Genomic DNA, 22,646 nt, shown 5'->3' with positions numbered 1-22,646 from the left:
AGCTGTGATAAAATTTCTACTATGTGATTATGTCATGTTTCACAAGGAAATTATAAAATATTATGCAACGCTGGATTCTAAATAGAAATTGCTAGATTAACATTAGTGCTAAGCTAAATCTTACCTGTGCGGTGACGGACTCGGGTACGCCATGTTATTTGGCATGCCATGACTGTATTGCATATCTGGTCGATTTTGTGGCATCGGTCTCCCGTATATCCCTTGTTCTACTTTCCTTGGAGTTTCTCTTGGAGTGACTTGCTCCGGTTCAGGCCTCTTTCTTTCTTCGATATTGTTAAGTCTAGCTTCATCGTTGTTCTTCTCACCCTCGTTGCCATCTTTTTTGAATCTACTCGATATCATGTCCTTTAGTGTGTGGTAAGTTTTGCTAACTGATTTATTACTTTTAGGGGCATCTCTTGTACTATCTTTACCGGTTTCAACCGTGACTGTTATGTGTGAGTTATTTTGGCTATCGGTTTTATATGCATTTTTGGCGGGTATCGGCGGTTTTGGGGAATCATAATTTTGTACGTTTCTCGCTATAGCGCCTTGGTTTGGATTTTGGTTTTGGTTCATCGTGTACCCGTAGTTTTGTTCGTATTGTCTGAAATCACCAGACGGTCCTGCTTGTTGATTCTGCGGAAAAGTATATAAACAACGTATTTAATGTCATGATATATGATATCGATCACAGATGTGATAATAATAGAAATATATTGTAGATTTTTCAACTTATATCGTTATTGCTACGCCAGTCTGAGTGAATATCAAAGACACTTCGGGGCAAAAAATATAAACAATTTCGGCACCGGCAGACATTCGCAAGATAGACTAGACAATTGTGTACGTCTTATTATTATAGTGCATAAGTGAAGGCACTGAGGAAGTCTGATATTCTCGACGGAAATTTTCAAATCTTTTGCATGAGGTCAGACCTCATGCAAATTTGAATCCAGGTTCATTGACATTAAGTCCTATATTAATGATCTACTGTTAAAGTTCATCGTTACGGTATTATCTAACGATAGTATTCGTTGATTTTTAGTCGGGTTAAATAATAATTGAATTGTATTTTAGTGACAAATTATACCAATAACCTTGCGGGTTATTTTCGGTTGAATCTACATTCCAAATCGATAGCATTATGATCATGTTAAGTTTAAAACGGTCACTGGACTAACGTTGCCTCGTTTCAACGATTGAAGGCTTTGAAGTGAAAGAAACGAATGTGTTACGCGAGGTAATGGGAATGTTACAACAATGCGATGTAGGAATAATGGCGTTGAACTGTACATTATACAGGTTGCGACGTTTGACGTCTGCTGCGAATTATTTTATTATACAATGTGATTATATTTCGAGATAGTACTTTAGTGATATGATTAATAAAGTATTTTGTTATCTTGATTTCAATTTCTTTTATTTTGATTGTGTTTGTTTTTGATGAATCTGTATGTTTTTATTGCCAGACACAATCGTATTCGAATTTGACAGTGACAATATTTAAATTATAATTTATTATTATACATTTATAAATCTATTTATAATTACATAGATGTTTGTATTAGGATTTCTGTTTAGAAGAGCCCGTCTCGATTACGATGTTCGTAAGAAATGACAAATACTTTGAGTCATATTTGTTGTATCACCTTGGCAAGTTTGGATTCCATAAATTCAAAATTTCAGACCCTCACTTAAATTGCATTGCATCAAACATATCAATAAATATAAAGACCGAAAAAGTAAATAATGTTAGAATTACATAATAACCTAATAATCTATGATTAACTAAGTTTAGGTAGCTTAGAGTTTCATCTCTTCATCTTATTAACAAATATCTAATGAACTACGAATGTTCTTAAAATTATTATTATTAATATTATTCAACACGAAAGAAGACTAATATATATAGCCTTATCATTATAACAGATTACTTCCAGGTTTTTAAGAGCATGATTTATATGACTCACAATTGTATTGGTACAGGCAGAGTCAAAATAATAAGTTGTTACTCTATGCATTGTGAAGTATAAAATAAATAAACTTCGCATAGTATCATAATAAATATGAATTTATAATAAAAATAGACATAAATGAATGTGTCTTACTCTTTCTCACACTTAGAGAATTAATTTTGAAACGTATTACATTGTCTGCAAAGTACGTGTTAACGATGCTTAATTTTATTTTCCCAGATATTTATTTAAATTTCTTTGATATTTTAAGCTCCCGAAATTCCATTTTCTGAGAATCGTCTTGTGTCTTTGTTTTTTTTTTCTAGTATTTTGCACTCAATGAAAATTCAACTTAATTTGAATAAAAAAGCAATAAAAATTATACCTACGTTTTCCACTGTAAATTCTACCATTTTGTCTTCAAACTAATCACTTTAGTTCACATTTTGAACAAAGGTTTTCATTTATAGTAAAGCTAACCTTTTAAAATCGAAAAATTTTAAAACTCACACAAATATAAAACAAAACAATATTAAACACTAACTTCGTAATTTAAACATTAAACACTATAGATACGTGACGTCCTCTACGCGGCGAATATAAAACGTAACAAAAATGTGTACATTTAAAAAAAATCTTTTTTAAAACTCCGAACGGATGCGTTCGCTTGTGAAACGAACACCGAGTATACTAGTTTTAAGTGCATCGTAGACTGGCGTGCGGCTCCGTTACGCCGAATCTAATTTAGAATTAGCACCTTTGGAATACAAATCCATAATTATTGTTACTTTTTAAAGCTACAAACTAGAATGCAACGTTAATTATGCAAAAACGAAAAAAAAGGTCATCTTAATTATATATTGCAGACCGTAACAGTCCAGTGTCGAACTTAACGGTGACGAAGATAAATTTTTGTGTGTGTATCCAACACATTGATTACTAGCGAAATTCGGAGTTCAGTGGACCTTGCCCAGGTAGGATACGAAATGTTCGATTAAGTTTCAACCATTCTAGCCACTGAACCATCGCAGTTACATTACATACATATATTAACAGCCTGTAAATTTCCCACTACTGGGCTAAGGCATCCTCTCCCTTTGAGTAGAAGGTCTTGGAGCAAATTCCACTACGCTGCTCCAATGCGGGTTGGTGGAATACAAATGTGGCAGAATTTGAAATTAGTCACATACAGGTTTCCTCAGAATGTTTTCCTTCACCGCCGAGCACGAGATCAATTATAAACACAAATTAAGCACATGAAAATTCAGTGGTGCTTGCCTTGGTTTGAACCCGAAATCATCGGTTAAGATGCACGCCTTCTAACCACTGGGCTACCTCGGCTCCTTAGTGTAAACTTTATACTATAGTAGCAGATGAAAGCGAATTACGTTCATATCGTTGTATATTGTACACGCATAGATAATTTTGATTCGATACGAGACTCTATCGGGAACTTTCACTAATAAATGCGATTAAATGTTCAAGTCGCGCCAAATAGTATCGTGCTTTGAACACTATGGCGGAAATATAAAAATGCTAATCTTAGGATAAAAGCCTCTCTTTTTATTATAATTTATTTTAAAAAGTCCAGCTAATCGGCGTCTTAATGGTCACAATTCGCATAGAATGTGATCACTAATAATAAAATTACTTTTTAAACCGTCAATACGCTGCTGATCATGTTGTTAATTATTGTCTCTTGTGCATGTTATTACACTGGCTCACTCACCATTCAAACTGGAACACAGTTATAGAACGTTTTGGTGTTTGACGGTGGAAGTACTGGTACTACACGGGACAACGTATTAGCATTAGCATTTTTTTTTTTACGGGACAACGTAAACAAATTTAATTAAAATGACTGCATTTTCTAATTGCTTGATATTTCAATTTCGCAATTTAAATGTAGAATCACATTCTGATTATAGATTCTATAGAGGTGAGAAAATATATCAAACTTTATTTCAAACATTATTCAACATTGTCAAGTGTAATACTTACACTTTATTATTGTCAAAATTTTTACACCGGTTCGAAAAGAAAAAATCAGACCTGAGAAGAACCGACGAAAGAAGTCATTATATTTTTCAGTATTTTAGTCACACGACGAAATAAACATTCAGTGATATGATACAATCATCACAATCTTTGCTTTTACTAAAACAAGTTACAAGTTAATGTGTACGCCTTTACAAGAGTATCCCAGTTATTTATAAATTATTTGTTTTCCTCGTTTATTTGTATATAATAATATCGTGTTTTATAATTATCAATAACTAATTGTTTTTTTTTAATATATATTTACGCATTAACTTTACCGAGTAAAAATCGCAGTAGGAAGCCGACACGTGGTGTTAACGGTTCGGTTCGCTGTACGAAGTCGGATCGCGCATTGAATTTTTATATCAACGACTCATCGCCTTAACCCTATTACGATACAAAACAAAGAAAATATGGATACAAATGAGTAGTGTCGTTAACACCTCTTGGTACTTGGAAGCGTCTGATTTTATTGTATGTCTCGTCTGTTTTTCTTGATATTGTGTAAAAGTAATAGCAATAATTCTATTTGGTACAATTGTGTTATCATCTACTTATATATTAGTGTATTTGTTTGATTGGTTGAAATTCGAACGTCATCTTTATTAAAAATTTGAGGGAAATTAATTAGGATTTTTTGATTAAAACCCGTCAACAGCTACCAAACAGCATATCGGTAGATAAGCAGGGGAAAAAGAGGTATTGCCTGTCTGTGTCTCTTGATATAGTCTTAGCAATCTTCCGAACTAACACAATATTTCCTTGTGGCATAATATATTAATAAAAGTGCACACGGTCGCGTGTCACAAAGGTTTTCTTATTATCGCTAAGTTAAGTTTGGTGTTGGTGCTTCAGACAGAATTATTGTGTTATAGGTTTGTCGTTTTAGTTCATATTCGTTATTAGTTATTATTGATTCAAATTAATTTATGAAATTGTTATTTATTTTAAATTATAAAGCAGATATTAACGTGGATGGATATAGAGGAAGGGGACGACCGATGAAAAGATGGATGGATTGTGTGAAAGATGATATGGCTGGAAATAATGTTACTTGTGAGATGACTCCATATAGGGAAGTATGGAGATGAAGACATGCTGCGCCGACCCCAAGTAAATTGGGATAAGGGCAGGAGGATGATGATGATATGAATATTCATAAATGAATGTTACCAGTGCTAATAACATAATACATTTTTTTAGATAAAAGATAAAATCAAAATAAAATCTTATAAGTTGAATTATCATAGCAACGATTTAAAACAGACAATAATTAATATATTTATGTGTATATATTTGGAGATGATATATAACATTAAATAAAATTATTCAATTGCAATAGGTGCCAGTCGTATGGGACAATTATTTCCAAATACAATGCAATACGTGCCTCTCATTGAGTAGCTGGTAATATTATTAACCCTTTCCTTATTCTCGTGATCACATGTAATTCATTCTTATTGTTGAACTATTGTGTGGGCTGTTCAAACAGATCCTGTTAAGCGTCACGCTCCTTGTAACCATATGTTCACTGTAGATTTTCATTAATTTCGTGTCGTGTAATCACAATCCGAATTCGTGTCTCTCCGTTATGTGGTATGTCAGATGGTCAATTGTTTTGTAATATAATAATAATTCACAGGAGAGTTTTGAGGGGGGCAGAGATCACTATACCGTGTCTCAGAAAGCACGTAGAGCCTTTGGTCATGCGTCTGAGTTCTCTACGGTCGTGTCGGATTGCTATTCCATTTGATTATGAGTTTTTATTTTTATTTTAGGCGGCTTGGCAAATGACCACTTAGCTGATATAGGTGGTCATCGCTAATGCGCCACCTACCTTGGGAGTTAAGATGTTATGTCCCTTGTGCCTGTAGTGGCATTTAAACCTTAACACAACAACTAAGTAATGTTGCCAGGCTGTAGAATAGCTGATGAGTGGGTGTTACCTACCCAGACGGGCTTGCACAAAGCCCTACAACCAAGTAAAGAGTTCACTGATCACGTACACACTTGATCATGATAATATATCTAATTATTAGTTAGCCAGTAATTTACTAGGAGAACATCGACATAATCAATATAAATAAACCATAAATAAATATTGGTAATATTAAACTTAACATTAATAAAATGAATAAAATAATAATCTTACGTCCATTTCAGAAGTATTTACGAATCAATTAACCAAATAAAAATCGACCACGTACAGAACGATAAGCTTCTTAAGAATCACTGAAGGCAATATGTTTATGAGCTCTATATGTATATTAGGTGGTCCGTCAGTTTATCTTCCTGCTTAACGAGCGCTGCGACAAGCGAGGCATAACGATGGAGTTCTTTGCCCTATAGTTATACATTTTCCATTATTTTATGTTCGAGTCGCGTCTAATAATAGATTAGAACTATGTGGGCCAAGACAGGCTTGTGACGGAGCTGGACAGATATTTGAAACTATAATAATATTTAATTATAATAACTAATATTAAATTGTCTAAGGCTTAATCTCAAAGTAGCCGTTTCTTGCGTGGAAATAGCTGTATTCTGTTTAATGTCCTTATCTCGGGTAGCGTTGGATTTTTGTTATAGATTATATTTATTAAAGTTAGTTCGCGTTGACGTTTACACGACGTTACGAACAGCCTCAAGAACTACTAAGAATGTATTTAAAATGTTCTACGTATTATCCGAATCTCATGATAAATATATATATTTAATTTAGTTTAAAATCAAAATATACTTTATTCAAGTAGGCTTTTACAAGCACTTTTGAATCGTCATTTAACAAACTATATTAAGTAAAGCTACCACCGGTCCCGAATTTAGATTCTATCGAGAAGAACCGGAAAGAAACTCAGTAGTTACTCTTTTTCATCATTTAAAAATACAGTCATGTTAGTTAAATACAATTATGTATGTATGTAATATATCCTGCCTGGAAGTCAACAAGTATTAACTTCACGCTTTTGTATCATCTATATATTCTTGTATCGAATAATATGCCTTCTTTACCGGTGTATTTTTTACAAATGATTTGAATTTTTTAAAGGGCAAAGTCAAAAATTTGCATACATATTTGAATTATCTAAATAATTGTGTATCTATTATGTTCATACATTTACCCCCACTATCTCTGTATATATTATATATTTGTCCTGATACAGTTTAGTTATTTGTAGATATTAAAAAATCTGTACCTCTGCATGTGTCCACGCTGACAACGCCTTAGGGGGTGTGTCAGGAGCTACCGCTCCAAGTCGCCCCCTCTTTCTTGCTTCCTGCAAGATTGGTACTTTGGAGCTTTTGTCACCCGACGACAGGATCACTTCGCGTTCTATCTGTAACATATATATTGTTAATTTAAATATATAAATATATATTTAATTAACAGCTTTTTAATATAGCAGAGAAAAAAAATATAATTCAAAATGAAAATATACTATATTCAAGTATGCTTTTAATAGTACTTTTTAATCAGCATTTTACAGAACTATATTAAAATTAAAGCTACTACATGTTCGAAATGTAGATTCTAACAAGAAGAACAGGTAAGAAACTCAATAGTTACTCTTTTCCAACATTTAAATTCATGTTCAAAAGTTGTGTGGTGGGATTTTTGTTCTTATCATAACTTATAATCAATTCAACACAATCGGTTTATAAAACTCTTTCTATCCTTATTCTACCCATAGGGGTAATTTTGTGTTGAAAAAAGAAATAGTGTTATTTTTACAAATTAAAATGAAGGAATATCTGAAAAGTTTTCATGTGAATCAGTTTTAATAAAAACAATAAAAAAAACAAGACCAAAAAGGAAAATCGTGGTGTTGTTACTAAACGTCTAAAGTCGCTGAGTTATTGCTTTCAATTTCTGTCAGTCAGTCAAGATATTGATACATATTAATGATCGACATCTTAACTGGATGAGTTATAGCGCGATAATATTGTGGCTTCGTTAATTGCCTCTTTGCTCTAGACTCTAACGGTTATATTATAAAGCTGCAAATCCAGAGGTCCTGGATTGTATCCTAGGTTCGGTCTGTTAAAAAAAATCTCATTGGTAGCAAGAAGTTTGAAAGTTGGTAGCGGTCACGTGCCTGATCCTAAGCCAATCCGTTGGTCATGCGTCTGATCATTCCGGTCGTGTTGGATCGCAGTTCTAAAAGATAATAAATGCGAGGGAATTGAATTGATATGTCAAATCAATCAAATTACCCAAAACATACTTTTTTCAAGTAAGCTCTTGCGAGTATTTTCTAGTCATAATCATTTTTTGTTATGAAATTAAATTAAAGCTACAATCTGTTCGAAATGTAGATTCTACCGAGAAGAACCAGCAAGAAAGTCCGTAGTTACTACTGAGTTTCTCTCTTCACTCTTTTCCGAAAATCAGTTATATATTATATATTATCATTAAATGCGTATGTAAGTCAACGAATACTAACTCCACCCTTTTTAATCAAGGACAGAATCCTTTACGCCTTATTAATCAAAATGTTTTAACATGTCATTGAAATTTATTAATGAATAAAAGTATTTGAGGATTTTTATAATATCAGTTTATTTATTAATTATATTACATATTACGAAGTCAAATCTTCTTATCGCGTATTTGCGGAACTGAGTCGACCTGCAAGGGTCTCCTTCAAAGCCTGCCATCGTGCCATTACGACGTATAGTTATTATAAGATGTTCTCACTTGCATACCAATTTTCACGCCTTTTTTTCTCATTGTAAAAACGCATTACGTTCCCTCAGAATCACGTAAAAATTAGCTATGTGGGACTCGCCGGTACCCAAAACGCCTAGTGCGACCTAGTAAACCAGAATACCCACTAAAAAACCAGCGGTATCCTCCGTCTCTTCGACGGACGCCTTGGGATAGTTTCTTGTATTTGTCCCTAATTTACTCCATAAAAATATTACCTTTTTAGATATATGGTGCTTAAGTTAACTCCGCACCACTTTTTAACAATATACGTTCAGTAATTTTATCCCAGTTAGTTTGAATTTGAAATATTACTATAGATAAAGAGTGAACAGTATGAGAAAGACAAGTGAACAATTAACAACGTAGTATGAAAGCTCTTATTTATATACCATTAACACACGAAAACATCAATATTGTTGCATAACGAGTGTCTAAACGACGACGAACAATGACCTTTCACTAATCTCTCTAAAAAAAACGATTACGTGTAAAGTAACGAGAGTCGTATGTTCGCAAAACTATTAACATATAACAAAGATAGGTAATCCTCAGATTAGAAAACAAAAGGCAGGTGGAGCGCTTGGAACATTATTGTGAAGCAACAAAAGCGAATACAAATTACCTGTAGTGCAAAACGACGCGTCTTTTTGTTAATAATTATTTTATAATCTAAGAGATAGTCTTAGAAAGTTAATATAGGTAATATAATTTAAGGCTCTAATCGATTCGTTGGAGGATGATAAATGTGTCGATGGAGACGAGGTGTCCTGAGTTTAATGTATAAACTTTCACTTAAGTATATATATTCAAGAGTAAGTCAAATCTTAACTATTGACTTTATATACATCTCTTTCTGTTTATTATGTACGGTCTAGTTTATTTAATAAGTAATCATTGTTATTTTTAAATTTTACAAAGGAATTTTCATGACTGTTATTAAATTATACTCAAACATTGTTAATTTTTTGTCTATTATTTAAAACATAATTTATGTACTTAGTGGTAGGGCTTTGTGTAAGCTCATCTGGGTAGGTACCACCCACTCATCAGATATTCTAGCGCCAAACAGCAGTACTCAGTATTGTTGTGTCCCGGTTTGAAGGGTGAGTGAGCCTGTGTAACTACAGGCACAAGGGACGTAACATCTTGGTTCCCAAGGTTGGTGGCGCATTGGTGTTGTAAGGAATGGTTAATATTTCTTACAACGCCATTGTCTATGGGCGGTGGTGACCACTTACCATCAGGTGGCCCATTTGCTCGTCCGCCTACCGTAATCATAAAAAAAATATATAAGAAAGCAACTTCTAACCGGGTGTCCCTCAACACCTCTCGTTTATGTAATTATTATTTATTGCACTTCAACATTTAAACAGATTTGTACATTAATAAGAGACTATAAAAAATTGGATTACAACAGGCCTTATCGCTAAATCGGCTATTTCTTCCAGACAACCTTTGGGCAGATCACTGATTGTAAAAATACACATGGGAAAGGGTATAATTAATTGTTTTAATATTTCTTTTATATATTAATTTAAAAATTGAAAACAATCAATTAAAGCATTAAAATAAATGAGATCTATGTAAGGAATTCCGAGATGGTCCAGTGGTTAGAACGCGTGCATCTTAACCGATGATTTCGGGTTCAAACCCAGGCAGGCACCACTGAATTTTCATGAGCTTAATTTGTGTTTATAATTCATCTCGTGCTCGGCAGTGAAGGAAAACATCGTGAGGAAACCTGCATGTGTCTAATTTCAACGAAATTCTGTCACATGTGTATTCCATCAACCTGCATTGGAGCAGCGTGGTGGAATATGCTCCAAACCTTCTCCTCAAAGCGAGAGAAGGTCTTAGCCCAGCAGTGGGAAATTTACAGGCTGCTAATGTATATAAGAAATTCAAAGTATTTAATTTAACTATAATTAAATTTTATATTTTTTATTATCAAATGAAAGTAACATTAATTGTCCTACAAGACATTCGCAAGAATACTTCAACGCAAAAACTGAATAATGCGACATACACTACTTCTATTAATTCTAAATATAACTATGTCATCGACCTGGCGTCGGTTGTCACGTCATGGAAGCCATCGCTAGAGGGCGGTTAGTTGGGAATTGCATTTCATTATAAGAACTAGCCGTTGTTATAATTTGCCTTGAACGTCCGTTATATCTTATTCTTCATAAATGGTCATAAATATTATGACAAAGTAGATAATAAAATGTTATTAATTTTTTACCTTAAAATTTGAATGGAATTGAATGAATGATTTAATTATTTTATAGACAATATCGGATAACAAACTCGGGATAACGGATACATCAAAATTTGTTCAGTCATTTAAAAGTTATGGTGGGATAAAGAAACTCTCATAGAATATACGAACTCTGATAACGTCCCACTTATTTTTGGGCAGTCGTATTAAATTAATACGAAATAAAATATCATTATGAACTGAGTCACTCAAAAACACTATTGAAACGTCAGTTTACAGAATTCAATTGAATGTCAAGCTACCACCTTGAGTAAAATATGTATGTTTCGTATTCCTAAACATAACAATGAGTATGTCGGCCATTCAAATGGCAGTAAGCACTGGTTAGCAATTGAATTTATTTTAGTATCAAAACATCAAATAGATCAAGTGAATTCCTGCAACAATTTTATATTCGGTTGCTTTATGCAACTGTCTGGGGAGGTACCACCCACTCATCGTGTGGGTATATCCATATAGCAATAGGGTTTTTGTGTATCGGTTTGAATGCGTATAAATAAGGGACATAACATCTCAGTTGCCAAAGTTGAAGGTGCATTGGTTACACAAGAAAATGACAATATATAATTTGGCGTCCATGTTAATTTGCCCGTCGACATATCTAAGCCATAAAAATATAAAAAAAAACCAATCAAAGATATAGTTCATAGATTAATATATCTGTGCTTAGGCAGATTATTTTGTTATTTATTATAAAAATAAGCAACAAATGTATTGTCACCAAAAACAAGTGATTACGCTTTAGGATTTTTAAATATAATATATTTACATTACAGCTTGGACCTTATTTCTCTACTATGATACACTATGGATATATATGTGATATAATAGCCCACACACACAGCCCACCTCACGATGTCTCCCTTACAGCCGAGACACAAATCATAAACCAAAAAGAAAAAATGTAAGAACTCAACACCTTACTCTGGTTAAAACCCGTGATGAGAAATATATGAATTTTAAATAGTATAGTGTAATTAAACTTATACATTTATTGTAGTAGGTTCGTTTTGTATGTAATTTATAATGTATGAACTTACGGGAAATTTTGCGGAGTGAGTGTGTAATGCAGCTGGCGTAGAGGGCGCGGGGGCGCCGGGCAGCGCCGCTTCGGGCGCCGGGGGCATTCTGTACGGCGGAACTGACTCAGCTGTTCCTGGGAAGATAAAATTATAAATAACTTATTAATTTATTCGATATTTATTTATAACTAGATCTTCATGTATTAGGTATAAAGACTAGCCTATTCCATTGCTTCATAGCAAATTTCCTATAATTTGGTTCAGTCGTTTGGCCGTGAATGAGCAACAGACAGACAGAGTTACTTTCGCATTTATAATATTAGTACCTGTTAAGATATATAATTTCTTACGTCTTATATAGTTATATTTATATTAACCAAAAAAACGGGCGAGTATTAGTTACAAGTTAGTGCAAGAAAGTTCTTTATTCCACGTAATACCTTAGATACGTAAGCATTGTATTTTATAATTTAGAACCAAATAAGTCTTGTAGGTATGTTTATTAAAATATCTTGTAATACCTTCAAAAATACTAAATTATTTATTATATGTTATACTGAATATAATTATTATGTTCTAAAAAAGACAGTGGTAACCAAACAAGCGATTGTATCTTACCATTATACGAATATTAATGTACGTAAAAAAACCATACGCGGAGTATATATAGCCTTATTTTTTGAAGTCGGTTAAAATATAATGAAACCAATCACCCTTTCACAGGAAACCAAGTGCATAAACTAACCGTCAACATCCCGCAATCAATAGTTTAATTATATATCTATGTTATTATTGAATCATAACCCGATTGGCGAATTTTGGCGGAAATTAAAAATAGTTAATGATTTTTTTGAATTAACTCAAAAGTTATGATTTCCTACGACTACCGCTGATATATTTTACGAAATTAGTGTTCCAATTAGAATTGTTGTGTTTCGGTTTAAATGGTGAGTGAGCCAGTGTAACAACAGGCACAAGGGATAGAACACCTTAGTTCCAGTGGTTGATGGCAAAATATGTGAATTTAAATTTAATAAACCGCCGTTTTGTTAAACTTGTTACTTTGTCATTTGTTAAGCTAGTATAGACGTGTGTGCATGCATTAATTTTATTTTGTAGTATTGTTATTCTTTAAATAAGTTAACTCACATTAATAACAGGTGAAGCTATTATCTTCGCTTCTATAATAAAATTCCGCAGACATTTTTAACTTTACCCTTTCATAGATTCAAGTCATTTGCAAAAAATACATTGGTAAAGAAGGCATCTTATACGATACAAGATTATATTGATGATAAAAAAGCGTGAAGTTAATGCTTGTTGACTTCCAGGCAGGAGACATAATATACATATATAATTGTATATAGCTAACATGACTGTATTTTTAGATGTAGAAAAAGAGTAACTACTGAGTTTCTTGCCGGTTCTTCTCGGTAGAATCTACATTCCGAACCGGTGGTAGATTTACTTTGAATAGTTTGTTAAATGACGATTCAAAAGTGCTTGTAAAAGCCTACTTGAATAAAGTATATTTTGATTTGTTTTGATTTAAAACTTCGCCTGAGTCACCATTACGCCATAGAATATATTATAATATATTAATACTAAATAATAAGTAAATTAAAAACGAACTTTTACTTTAATTATTTAATTAATTTGTTTATTTATCTTGTTTATATCATAATATATTTACAAAAAACTTCAATCACTGTTGCACGTTCAATTCTTTAGATAAAAATCTATGAAAATTAATTAGAATCACGATACAGTTTTTTCGATGTTACAATCTATATCAGCGATCAGATTTAATTAATGCGGATTCGAAATGATGTCAGTCAGATGTTATGAGATAACAGTGTCGTTCCTGTACTAGCTTATAAGGATGTAAGTGCAAAGATCTTGATTTTAAAAATCCTATGTTGAACTAGTAAAATGTTTTTGAGTTTTTCTATAATTCTTAAAGTACTCTTAGTAGCACATATAAGTCCTAACAGTTATAAAGGTATAAGCATAGTGTTGATAACTTAATGTACTGGATATTTGAATTATTATTTTGGAAATTGATATTTTTAAAAAGGTAAAAAGTTTTTGATGTTTTCTACAGAAAGTACAAATGGCTGGTCCTAAATACTCTTCGACTTTGTCGCTTATTGTCCATTTGGATTATGAGAGGTGAAAGAACATGCATCTGTGTGTAAACACACGCACACACTTGTAGACTGCAATATCTGCCGTGGAACTATTTCCATTGAGACAAGCCGCTGATCGGAAGCGATTCGACGTTAGATTAATATAAAAACTATCTAACAATTTTCGATGAAATAGAATAAGATGCAATATTTAAAGAGCAAACGCAGACATTTATATATTTGCCTTAATGTTAAATTTTTAAATAATCAGATCAAATTAGAATATATATGTGATACACTACACTCGTTTGTTTAAATTTCTTGAAACTCAAAAACCAATGGTTAAATTACGCAAGAATAAATTATGAGTTACTTATGTTTCATTAGACACTTTAGTTCTTCGATATTATAGATGTGACATTCTCGAAGAAATGCGTATTCAAATTCAAAATCTTTATTCAACTTTATTATCAATTGTCAAAAATATACCGTAAAAAGAAACGTTAATAATTGTAAAGACGATAAATGACAATTATTTAATTAGAAACGCAATATAAAGTTTAAAGCTGTAAAACAATTGTCATAACCCTTCTTTGCAGTGCAGTCGAGTAAAATCAGTTTAACATTATTAAGATGTTACAATTTATTTATATTACAAATTCCAATTAAAGTCAGACTTGTTCATATTTATGTTACGGACCGCATCCGTGTAATCTTCAGATTAAATCTTTATCTAGAGGAAATTACTATAATTCAACGTTCTAGTTTTCAGACTTGCTCAATATCTAGGACTCGTTTAGCTGTCTAGATTCCTTGTTAGGAAACTCATAAATGCTGAGGTTTTATCCAAATGGAATGTATTTAGAAAAAAATACTGAGTTATAGTTTTTTATACAACTTTATAAATAAGGAATTTATCAATTGAGACTGAAGCGCTCGAAGCTGATTTCGATAATTATTTTATTTATTCCATCTGTGAACCGATTTTAATTATTCTTATTTTATTGTTTTTCTTATAGTTAAGAATCGATCTATATAAACTTAGATCTAAACTTCTATACCTATATTATAAATGTGAAAGTAACTCTGTCTGTCTGTCTGTCTGTCTGTCTGTCGCTCTTTCACTACCAAACCAAAGAACCGAGTTAGATGAAATTTGGTATAAGGCAAACATGAACTCCAAGGAAGGACATAGGCTACTATTTTTGCCCAACACATGACAAGCAATCCCAAAAACGCGAGCGAAGCCGCGGGCGACAACTAGTAAGACCATAAAGGTAAAGAAATAAAGAATGCACTCGAATTGCGCAAACGCAACCATTACAAAAACTTAGAAAAACTCTAGTGTTAATAATTGGGAATATGAACACGATTTCGTGATTTTCAGTGGTATTTTTTTCATGATATAGGTAGGTGGCAAATGGGTCTGATGGTAAGTAACCACTATTGGCCATACTCATTAACGCAATGTAAAAAATATTCACCATTCCTTACATCGCCAATGCGCCAACAACCTTGGGAGATAGGATATGTCCCTGGTGCTCCTGACTGACTCATTCACCCTTCAAACCGGAACACAACAATACTAAATATTGCTGCTTGGCGGTAGAATACATGACTAGTGGGTGGAAGTAGGTACCACCCACTCGTCATGTAATTATATCAGACGGGCTTGCACAAAACCCTAACCTAGATTTAATTTTATGTCAATAAACCTTCAAATCCATATTCGCTGCGGACGCGTCTATTATCAAATATAAAAACAAACAATAGTCGCCATGAAAAGTATAATGTTACTTTCTTAGCACCTGCAAGTACTTTTAATGGGCTAGATAGTATTATATGAAGCGGAAACTTGTAATAGTTTCGTGTAACTGATCTGATAGTAGGAGAAAGGAAGATGAATGGCGCTTTGTTGCCATTGTGCCACTGACACTACTCTTCATTAACAACGAAATAAATCATACCGTAAAGCAACCAGAAGTTCCGACTTTTTAATTTTTATTATTTCCTACGGAATATATTTTCTGTGGCACTTTTATTTATTTATTTATTTATTTATTTATTCATAGGTACACAAACAGAATGCAATCAGAACATACATTAAAATTACAAAATTACACAATTTTGAGCTAAATTACATTCCTAAGCATGTGTACACGGCATGCTCATATCAATTATATATAATGCAGTCTGGTACTAATTTATATTATAATCAAAAATTAATAATTTATAGAAAACATATAATTAAGATAAATTGAAATTATGTAACATTAATAATTAAATTATCTAAAAAACATTGAATATTTATTACTATTGAACTAATTAAACTAATAACAACACATCCATTTGAATTACGAGATTAAGATAGTAAATTAAATAAAATAATCATAAAATAATACAATTATCGAAAAAGAGCAAGGACTGAAATTTATAAATTCAAAATTAACTGTCAAAAAACCATTAAGTATTTACAGTCTATCATTGAATCGTAGATATAATATTTCTTACAATGTTCTTAAATTTTGGGAAATTGGGATTGAATATGTCTAATATTTCACTGTGATTTAAAAGTAACTCGTTGTAAGTACGACAAAATCTAACAATTGGATTATAATATGAGGTATTATTACTGTGAACACTGAGTACGAAACTATTCAAGTGTGCACGACGGGATCTAAATTTTGTATTAAAATTAATATATGATAACAAGGCAGAAGAATCAATTTTAGAGTGAATTATTTTGTGTAAAGTGTAGAGGTCGTTACACATACGTCTTTGTTTAAGTGTAAGCATATTGAACAACTCATTCTGTCATCATATAGCTTTAACTTCCCTTGTAAACCCAATTTATGACATAAGAAACGAATAAACTTTTTTTGTACACGTTCGATTTTATCAGTGTGAGTGATATAGTTAGGAGACCAAACAGTTGAGTTATACTCCAAGATGCTACAAACTAGGGATTTATAAAGACGTAGAAAACTGTAAGGATTTTTATTCTATCGTAGTTTTTTATTTTTAGTATGTTGCAATTTATTTAAGATAGAGTTAACTATGTCAGTTAACGGAGAGAGATATATTCATATAAGCACTGCAAACATTTATTTTTTCTTTTTTTTTTATGATATATCTAGGCGGACGAGTAAATAGGCTACCTGATGTTAAGTGGTCATCACCGTCCATAGACAATGGCGCTATAAGAAATATTAACCATTTCTTCCGTTGCAAATGCGCCTTATGTCCCTTGTGCCTGTAGTGACACTGGCTCATTCATCCTTCAAACCGGAACACAACAATACTGGGAAAAAATAACAGCAGAAGCTGTTTAGCGGTAGAATATCTGATGAGTGGGTGGTCCCTGGTCGAAAAGGCTGTATTTATACTTATAAAATTATTTTTCTTGATTGACAACACACACGTAAAACAAATGAATATTGATGATAATTTGCTGGATCAAATCCGGATAAGCACCTCTGAATTATCATATTTTAATTTGTCATAAATTCATCTCGTGTAGAGAAACAACATTAATCTTGCACGTATCAGATGAAATAATGAAACCTATAATATTTTAACGGTAGGTTAGAACTTACGGTGACATTTTTTTTTTTTATTATTCTTTAATGTACAAATAAAACATGTACAGAGGGCGGACTTAACGCTATAACAGCATTTTCTGCCAGCCAACCCAGAATAGTGTAGGAGAGTAGTCAGTAGGGTGTGCACAGAAGTTAAAGAATAATTTAAAAAAAATATATACATAGCAATACATGCCTATAAATATTTATTGGTAGTAGTGTTTAATTTAACAATCAATAAGTTAGTGTATATGTGTGTGTGCTTCTATATTGAATAAAGGAATTTGAGTTTGAGTGTATCAATACCATAGCGTCTTGGTTGAATAAGCTCCCACCTTTAAAAATATGCCTTTGAACGTCATCTTAAAATCTCCCTCGTTAACTAAACGATGTTAATGTTAATGTCAAGATGTTAAGATTCTCCATAAAGTAGAACTGGGGAAATTTCTCATCGAATCAGGAACAAAAAGTCGGACGACATCAACTGGTATTATTCTGCAATGTTATACTAATTTGTCTAACGGACCAGTAATTTTCTTGATAGAGCCTTAGTAATATCGCGAAAGGAAATGTATTTCATTGGTAACTAGCCTTATGAAGCTACTACATGAATGGATGCTACGGTAACAGTTAACGACTTCTATAATTGGATGATTAAATTAAATACATTTTATTACAAGTGTTAGATTTTATAGTTAGGACATGTTTTATCAGTTTATTTTTCAATTTACATTTATATCAAGAATAATCTTGGATAGTTAGCATGCGTCAATCTTAATAGATGATTGTGGGTTCAAGTCCGGACTAGTACTGGTGATTTTTTATGTGCTTAATTTGTGTGTGTGATTCATCTTATGTTCGATGGTGAAGGAAAAACTAAATGCATCCCATATAACTAAGCCCTACCAGTGGTAAAGTATAAGATCCTAATCCGTTAATACAAAAGGATAAGTCTTTGGGATATTTACTACAAAAGTAAACATCTCTAAGACTATTTCAGTAAAATTAAAACTTTTGTAGTTAACATATGACTGTTCGCCGTCAAATTGGAAAAAAAACATAGAATTAATATTCGTTGATTTCCATGGATGACATATTATAATTGGACATATTTGCTTATAGCCAAATATTTCATTTGAGAAAAATATTAACTACTGAGATTCCTGTCGGTTCTTCTTGGTAAGTTCCACAGTGAACCGGTGGTAAGTTTGCGTTCAATAATCCTGTTAAACAAAGTAAGAGTTCATAAATGTGCTTGTTGAGTTGCTGGTATATAGTTTATTCATTTTCATTGGTTTTAGTGTTAAGCGTGCGCAGATAATTGTTATTTGTCAAGATAATAACTATGAAAGAATATATGTATATTTAAGTCAGTCGTGTAATCATATCTTATTTTAAAGCCGTACATATTTCACTAAAAGAAAAAAATCTTTCTTAATAAGGACCTAATACATTATGATGGATTGATATTCGCTAAGAACAATTAAAATAGATAATAATAATTGCAGATTTAAAGTTGTCATTGAGCAAATATTACCGTTAAAGATGTTATTCGTATCAGCGTTGATGCAATTTGTTATCAAGTTTTAATTAGGGGCTAAATGTAGCGCTGGAAACTGTGTCGTGGTTTTGGCAAGTCAGCCGTTCGACCGGTCCGTAACGGGACAGTTTGTACTGTCAAATGGAATCTAAACGAGTACGGGACATTTGAATTAAAAACAAACATTATTTGATTTGTGTTTTTTTTTTTTAAATAATAAAACTTATATGTGTTCTTTACTAACGATATTTAATTATTATGTATTATGGTCATAGGTAGGCTGTCTGGTAAATGGACTATATGATGATAAGTACTCGTAGACATTGGCACTGTAAGATCGTCATATCACCAATGCGATACCAACTCTGGGAACTGAGATGTTCAGTACTTTTTGCCTGGAGCTACACCGTCTCACTCACCTTTAAATAGCACACAATAATACTGAGTATTGCTGTTTGGCGGTAGAATATTTAACGAGCTGATGGTACCTAACTAGATGGGCTTGCACAAAGCCCTACTAAAGCCCTACCTATACTAATTGTAATATAAAAAAAAATATATATTTATATTATGTACGATAAAATCAGATATAATAAAACCGTAGTTAGGCGGTAATTTTAAACATAAAATTAATGTTTGATTTTGTACGTATTTTATGCGTTCACGCAACGTTCATCTGATTCAAGTTAAGGCTCATTGTTAGAACTTGCATGAACGTAGGTGGCGCGCGAGTCGCATTGAATAATCGTTTACTAAGTTAGTCTTAACATGCAAGGTTAGTATGAGGTACATAGTAAAGTATAAAATAAGCTACACATGATATATTTTCTAAGCTGATTGTGAATAGCACATGAGTCCAAAGGTGGCTTCTTTACTAACCTATCGTAAGCCATCAACGTCTATTGTCTATAGATATATTCTGGTATTGAAATTGATAAAACTTTATTTGTGGCACACTCTCGCTATAGAAAAATATATTTAAAAGGACGCCCTATATTGTAGTAATAAAATGTCTGCAGTGTAGCGACATAGAAAGGAAAGTCATTCACTTTATGCTAAAACTCAAGACATCTAAACCAGGTCTTAGAGCCGAGATGGTCTAGTGATCAGAACGCGTGCATCTTAAACGATGATTGCGGGTTCAAACCCAGGCAAGCACTACTGAATTTTCATGTGCTTAATTTGTGTTTATAATTTATCTCGTGCCCAGTGGTGAAGGAAAACATCGTGAATAAACCTGCATGTGTCTAATTTCAACGAAATTCTGCCACATGTTTGTTCCACCAACCCACAATGGAGCAGTGTGGTGGAATATGTTCCAAACCTTCTCCTCAAAGGGAGAGGAGGCCTTAGCCCAGCAGTGGGAAATTTACAGGCAGACAGTTAATATAATGTAAACCAGGACTTAAACCGTCTATGCGCTGAACATTGTATGATGGTCTAAGATGCTATGTCCCTTGTACTTGAGTGAGTTTACTGTAACACATACACTATTATAGTGAGTGCACTGAGTGAGTTAATAGTGATAAAAACTTATCACTGGGTATATTCATATTTTTTTTTAAATTTAGTGTTTTCATATAAATTATTTACTATACTATAATCAATGGATTGTTTAAACATAATATGACATCATTTTTTTTTTTAGAATATGTTCAAATTAAAATGTTGGCATCTATACAGAACTATTATTAAACGGACTTGTTATAATTGAGCTTATTATAAATTCCCCCAATAAGCATTTGAGTAACGTGGCGGTGAACTTCAAGATATTTTCCTTAAGAGAATATAGACTTTTGCCTAGCAGTGGGTAATATAATAGGATACGGATGACTTACATATGATTTATAAATTATTTTATTATACTATACAAACGTTTCGTTTGTTTATTGGTTAGTTTATTAGAATTTCTCGGTCGAGGTCTTGAAGTTTATTAATTTGTAAAAGTTCTCATGCCATGAAAAATACATGATAGATTGCTATTTACAATCCAATAGTGTGTCATCTAATACAAAATGAAAAATTTACATATCGAATATAAAACATTCGTTCTAAAAAAATTTCAACGAGCGCGCGTTGAAATCTTTTACTTCAAACAATTATTACGCTTGATAACATTACAATACTTTGTACTACAGATTTCAAAATTCAAATAATAACCTTCCGATGTAGAGAACCTGTACAAAACTTAAGCAGGTATAAGTTTTAAAAGCTGCGAAAGTATTTCCGTTGCATCAAAAGCTAGCAATTATTACCATACAGACTGCTATTAACCTTATCGCCAATTCATAAGATACAGTTTCGAAAAGCAATAAAAATATGACAAGAGTCTCCCCAATAATCATATACAAAAGAAATTAAACTTAATTATTTTGAATTAGAGTCCAATTTGCTTTGTTCAACGTAATAGCTTGAGGCAAACCGATGACCGGCAGATGCGTTCAACAATTTTTTGTTAGTCATTTCGAAGGCATCTGTTTAAATCTATAGCCGGCATTAATATGACGATAGTGTTACGATGAACGTGGAATATTAAAAAAATATGATGTTAGCGAAATAAAAACAATAACTTTGCATTTTAAGAAAAGTATGCGCTATAAAAAATAAATTATAGGTACACTAATAACAAGAATTAAAATTAATTCGATTTTTAAAACAACGAAACATACTTTTAAAACTCTCAGCTTTGCAGAGCCTACGCTGTTCTAGTAAGTATCAATGATGATTAACATGTAAGTTTGAAGAAATGATAAAATCATTTATTTTGACACATATTTAATTTATGTACATATATATACATATCAAGACAGGACAGAGAAATTTAATTTATTTAAATTTTTGCAAGCGTAAATATTTTATTTGTAATTTCGTTTGACAGAACAAACTGTCAGTGGTATCTTCAATTTTTGGATATTGAACTTCTTCAACTCGGCGATTGGTCGAATTGTTAATAAATAAAAAAAAAAACGAGTAGCAGAATGTAAGGGAACAGTAGAAGTTGGAGAGAAGCAAAATAAATAAATAATAAATTAATAAATATTGGACAACATCACATACATTACTCTGACCCCAATGTAAGTAGCTAAAGCACTAGTGTTATGGAAAATTAGAAGTAACGACGGTACCACATACATCCAAACCCAAGGCAATATAGAAAACTAATGAATTTTTCCTACATCGACTCGGTCGGGAATCAAACTCGGGACCTCGGAGTGGCGTACCCAAGAAAACCGGTGTACTCACTACTCGACCACGGAGGTATAATAGATATATTCATGAATTCCTCGTCGATAATAAATTCAATAGATAACTACTGATGTCACTGATGGCAATCCAGTAGCTTTGGTGACTGTTTGACCTGACACCCATTACTGTCATCAATAAAAC

General features: G+C 32.5%; 1 protein-coding gene across 1 annotated transcript in view; it reads right to left on the bottom strand.

Moving 5' to 3' along the window:
• The window catches only part of LOC125069013, a 60,305-nt gene that overhangs the window by 5,523 nt on the left and 32,136 nt on the right, over positions 1 to 22,646 (bottom strand). Inside the window, exons 3-5 of the mRNA XM_047678416.1 lie at positions 12,028 to 12,143; positions 7,193 to 7,333; positions 125 to 639 (exon numbers count right to left, since the gene is read on the bottom strand). Coding sequence (XP_047534372.1) covers positions 125 to 639; positions 7,193 to 7,333; positions 12,028 to 12,143 — 772 coding nt within the window. The remainder of the gene's footprint in view (positions 1 to 124; positions 640 to 7,192; positions 7,334 to 12,027; positions 12,144 to 22,646) is intronic.

Source organism: Vanessa atalanta, chromosome 14, assembly GCF_905147765.1.
Source record: "Vanessa atalanta chromosome 14, ilVanAtal1.2, whole genome shotgun sequence".
NCBI lineage: Eukaryota > Metazoa > Arthropoda > Insecta > Lepidoptera > Nymphalidae > Vanessa > Vanessa atalanta.
Note: the sequence above shows the minus strand (reverse complement) of the source record. Positions and strands in the feature narration are given on the sequence as shown.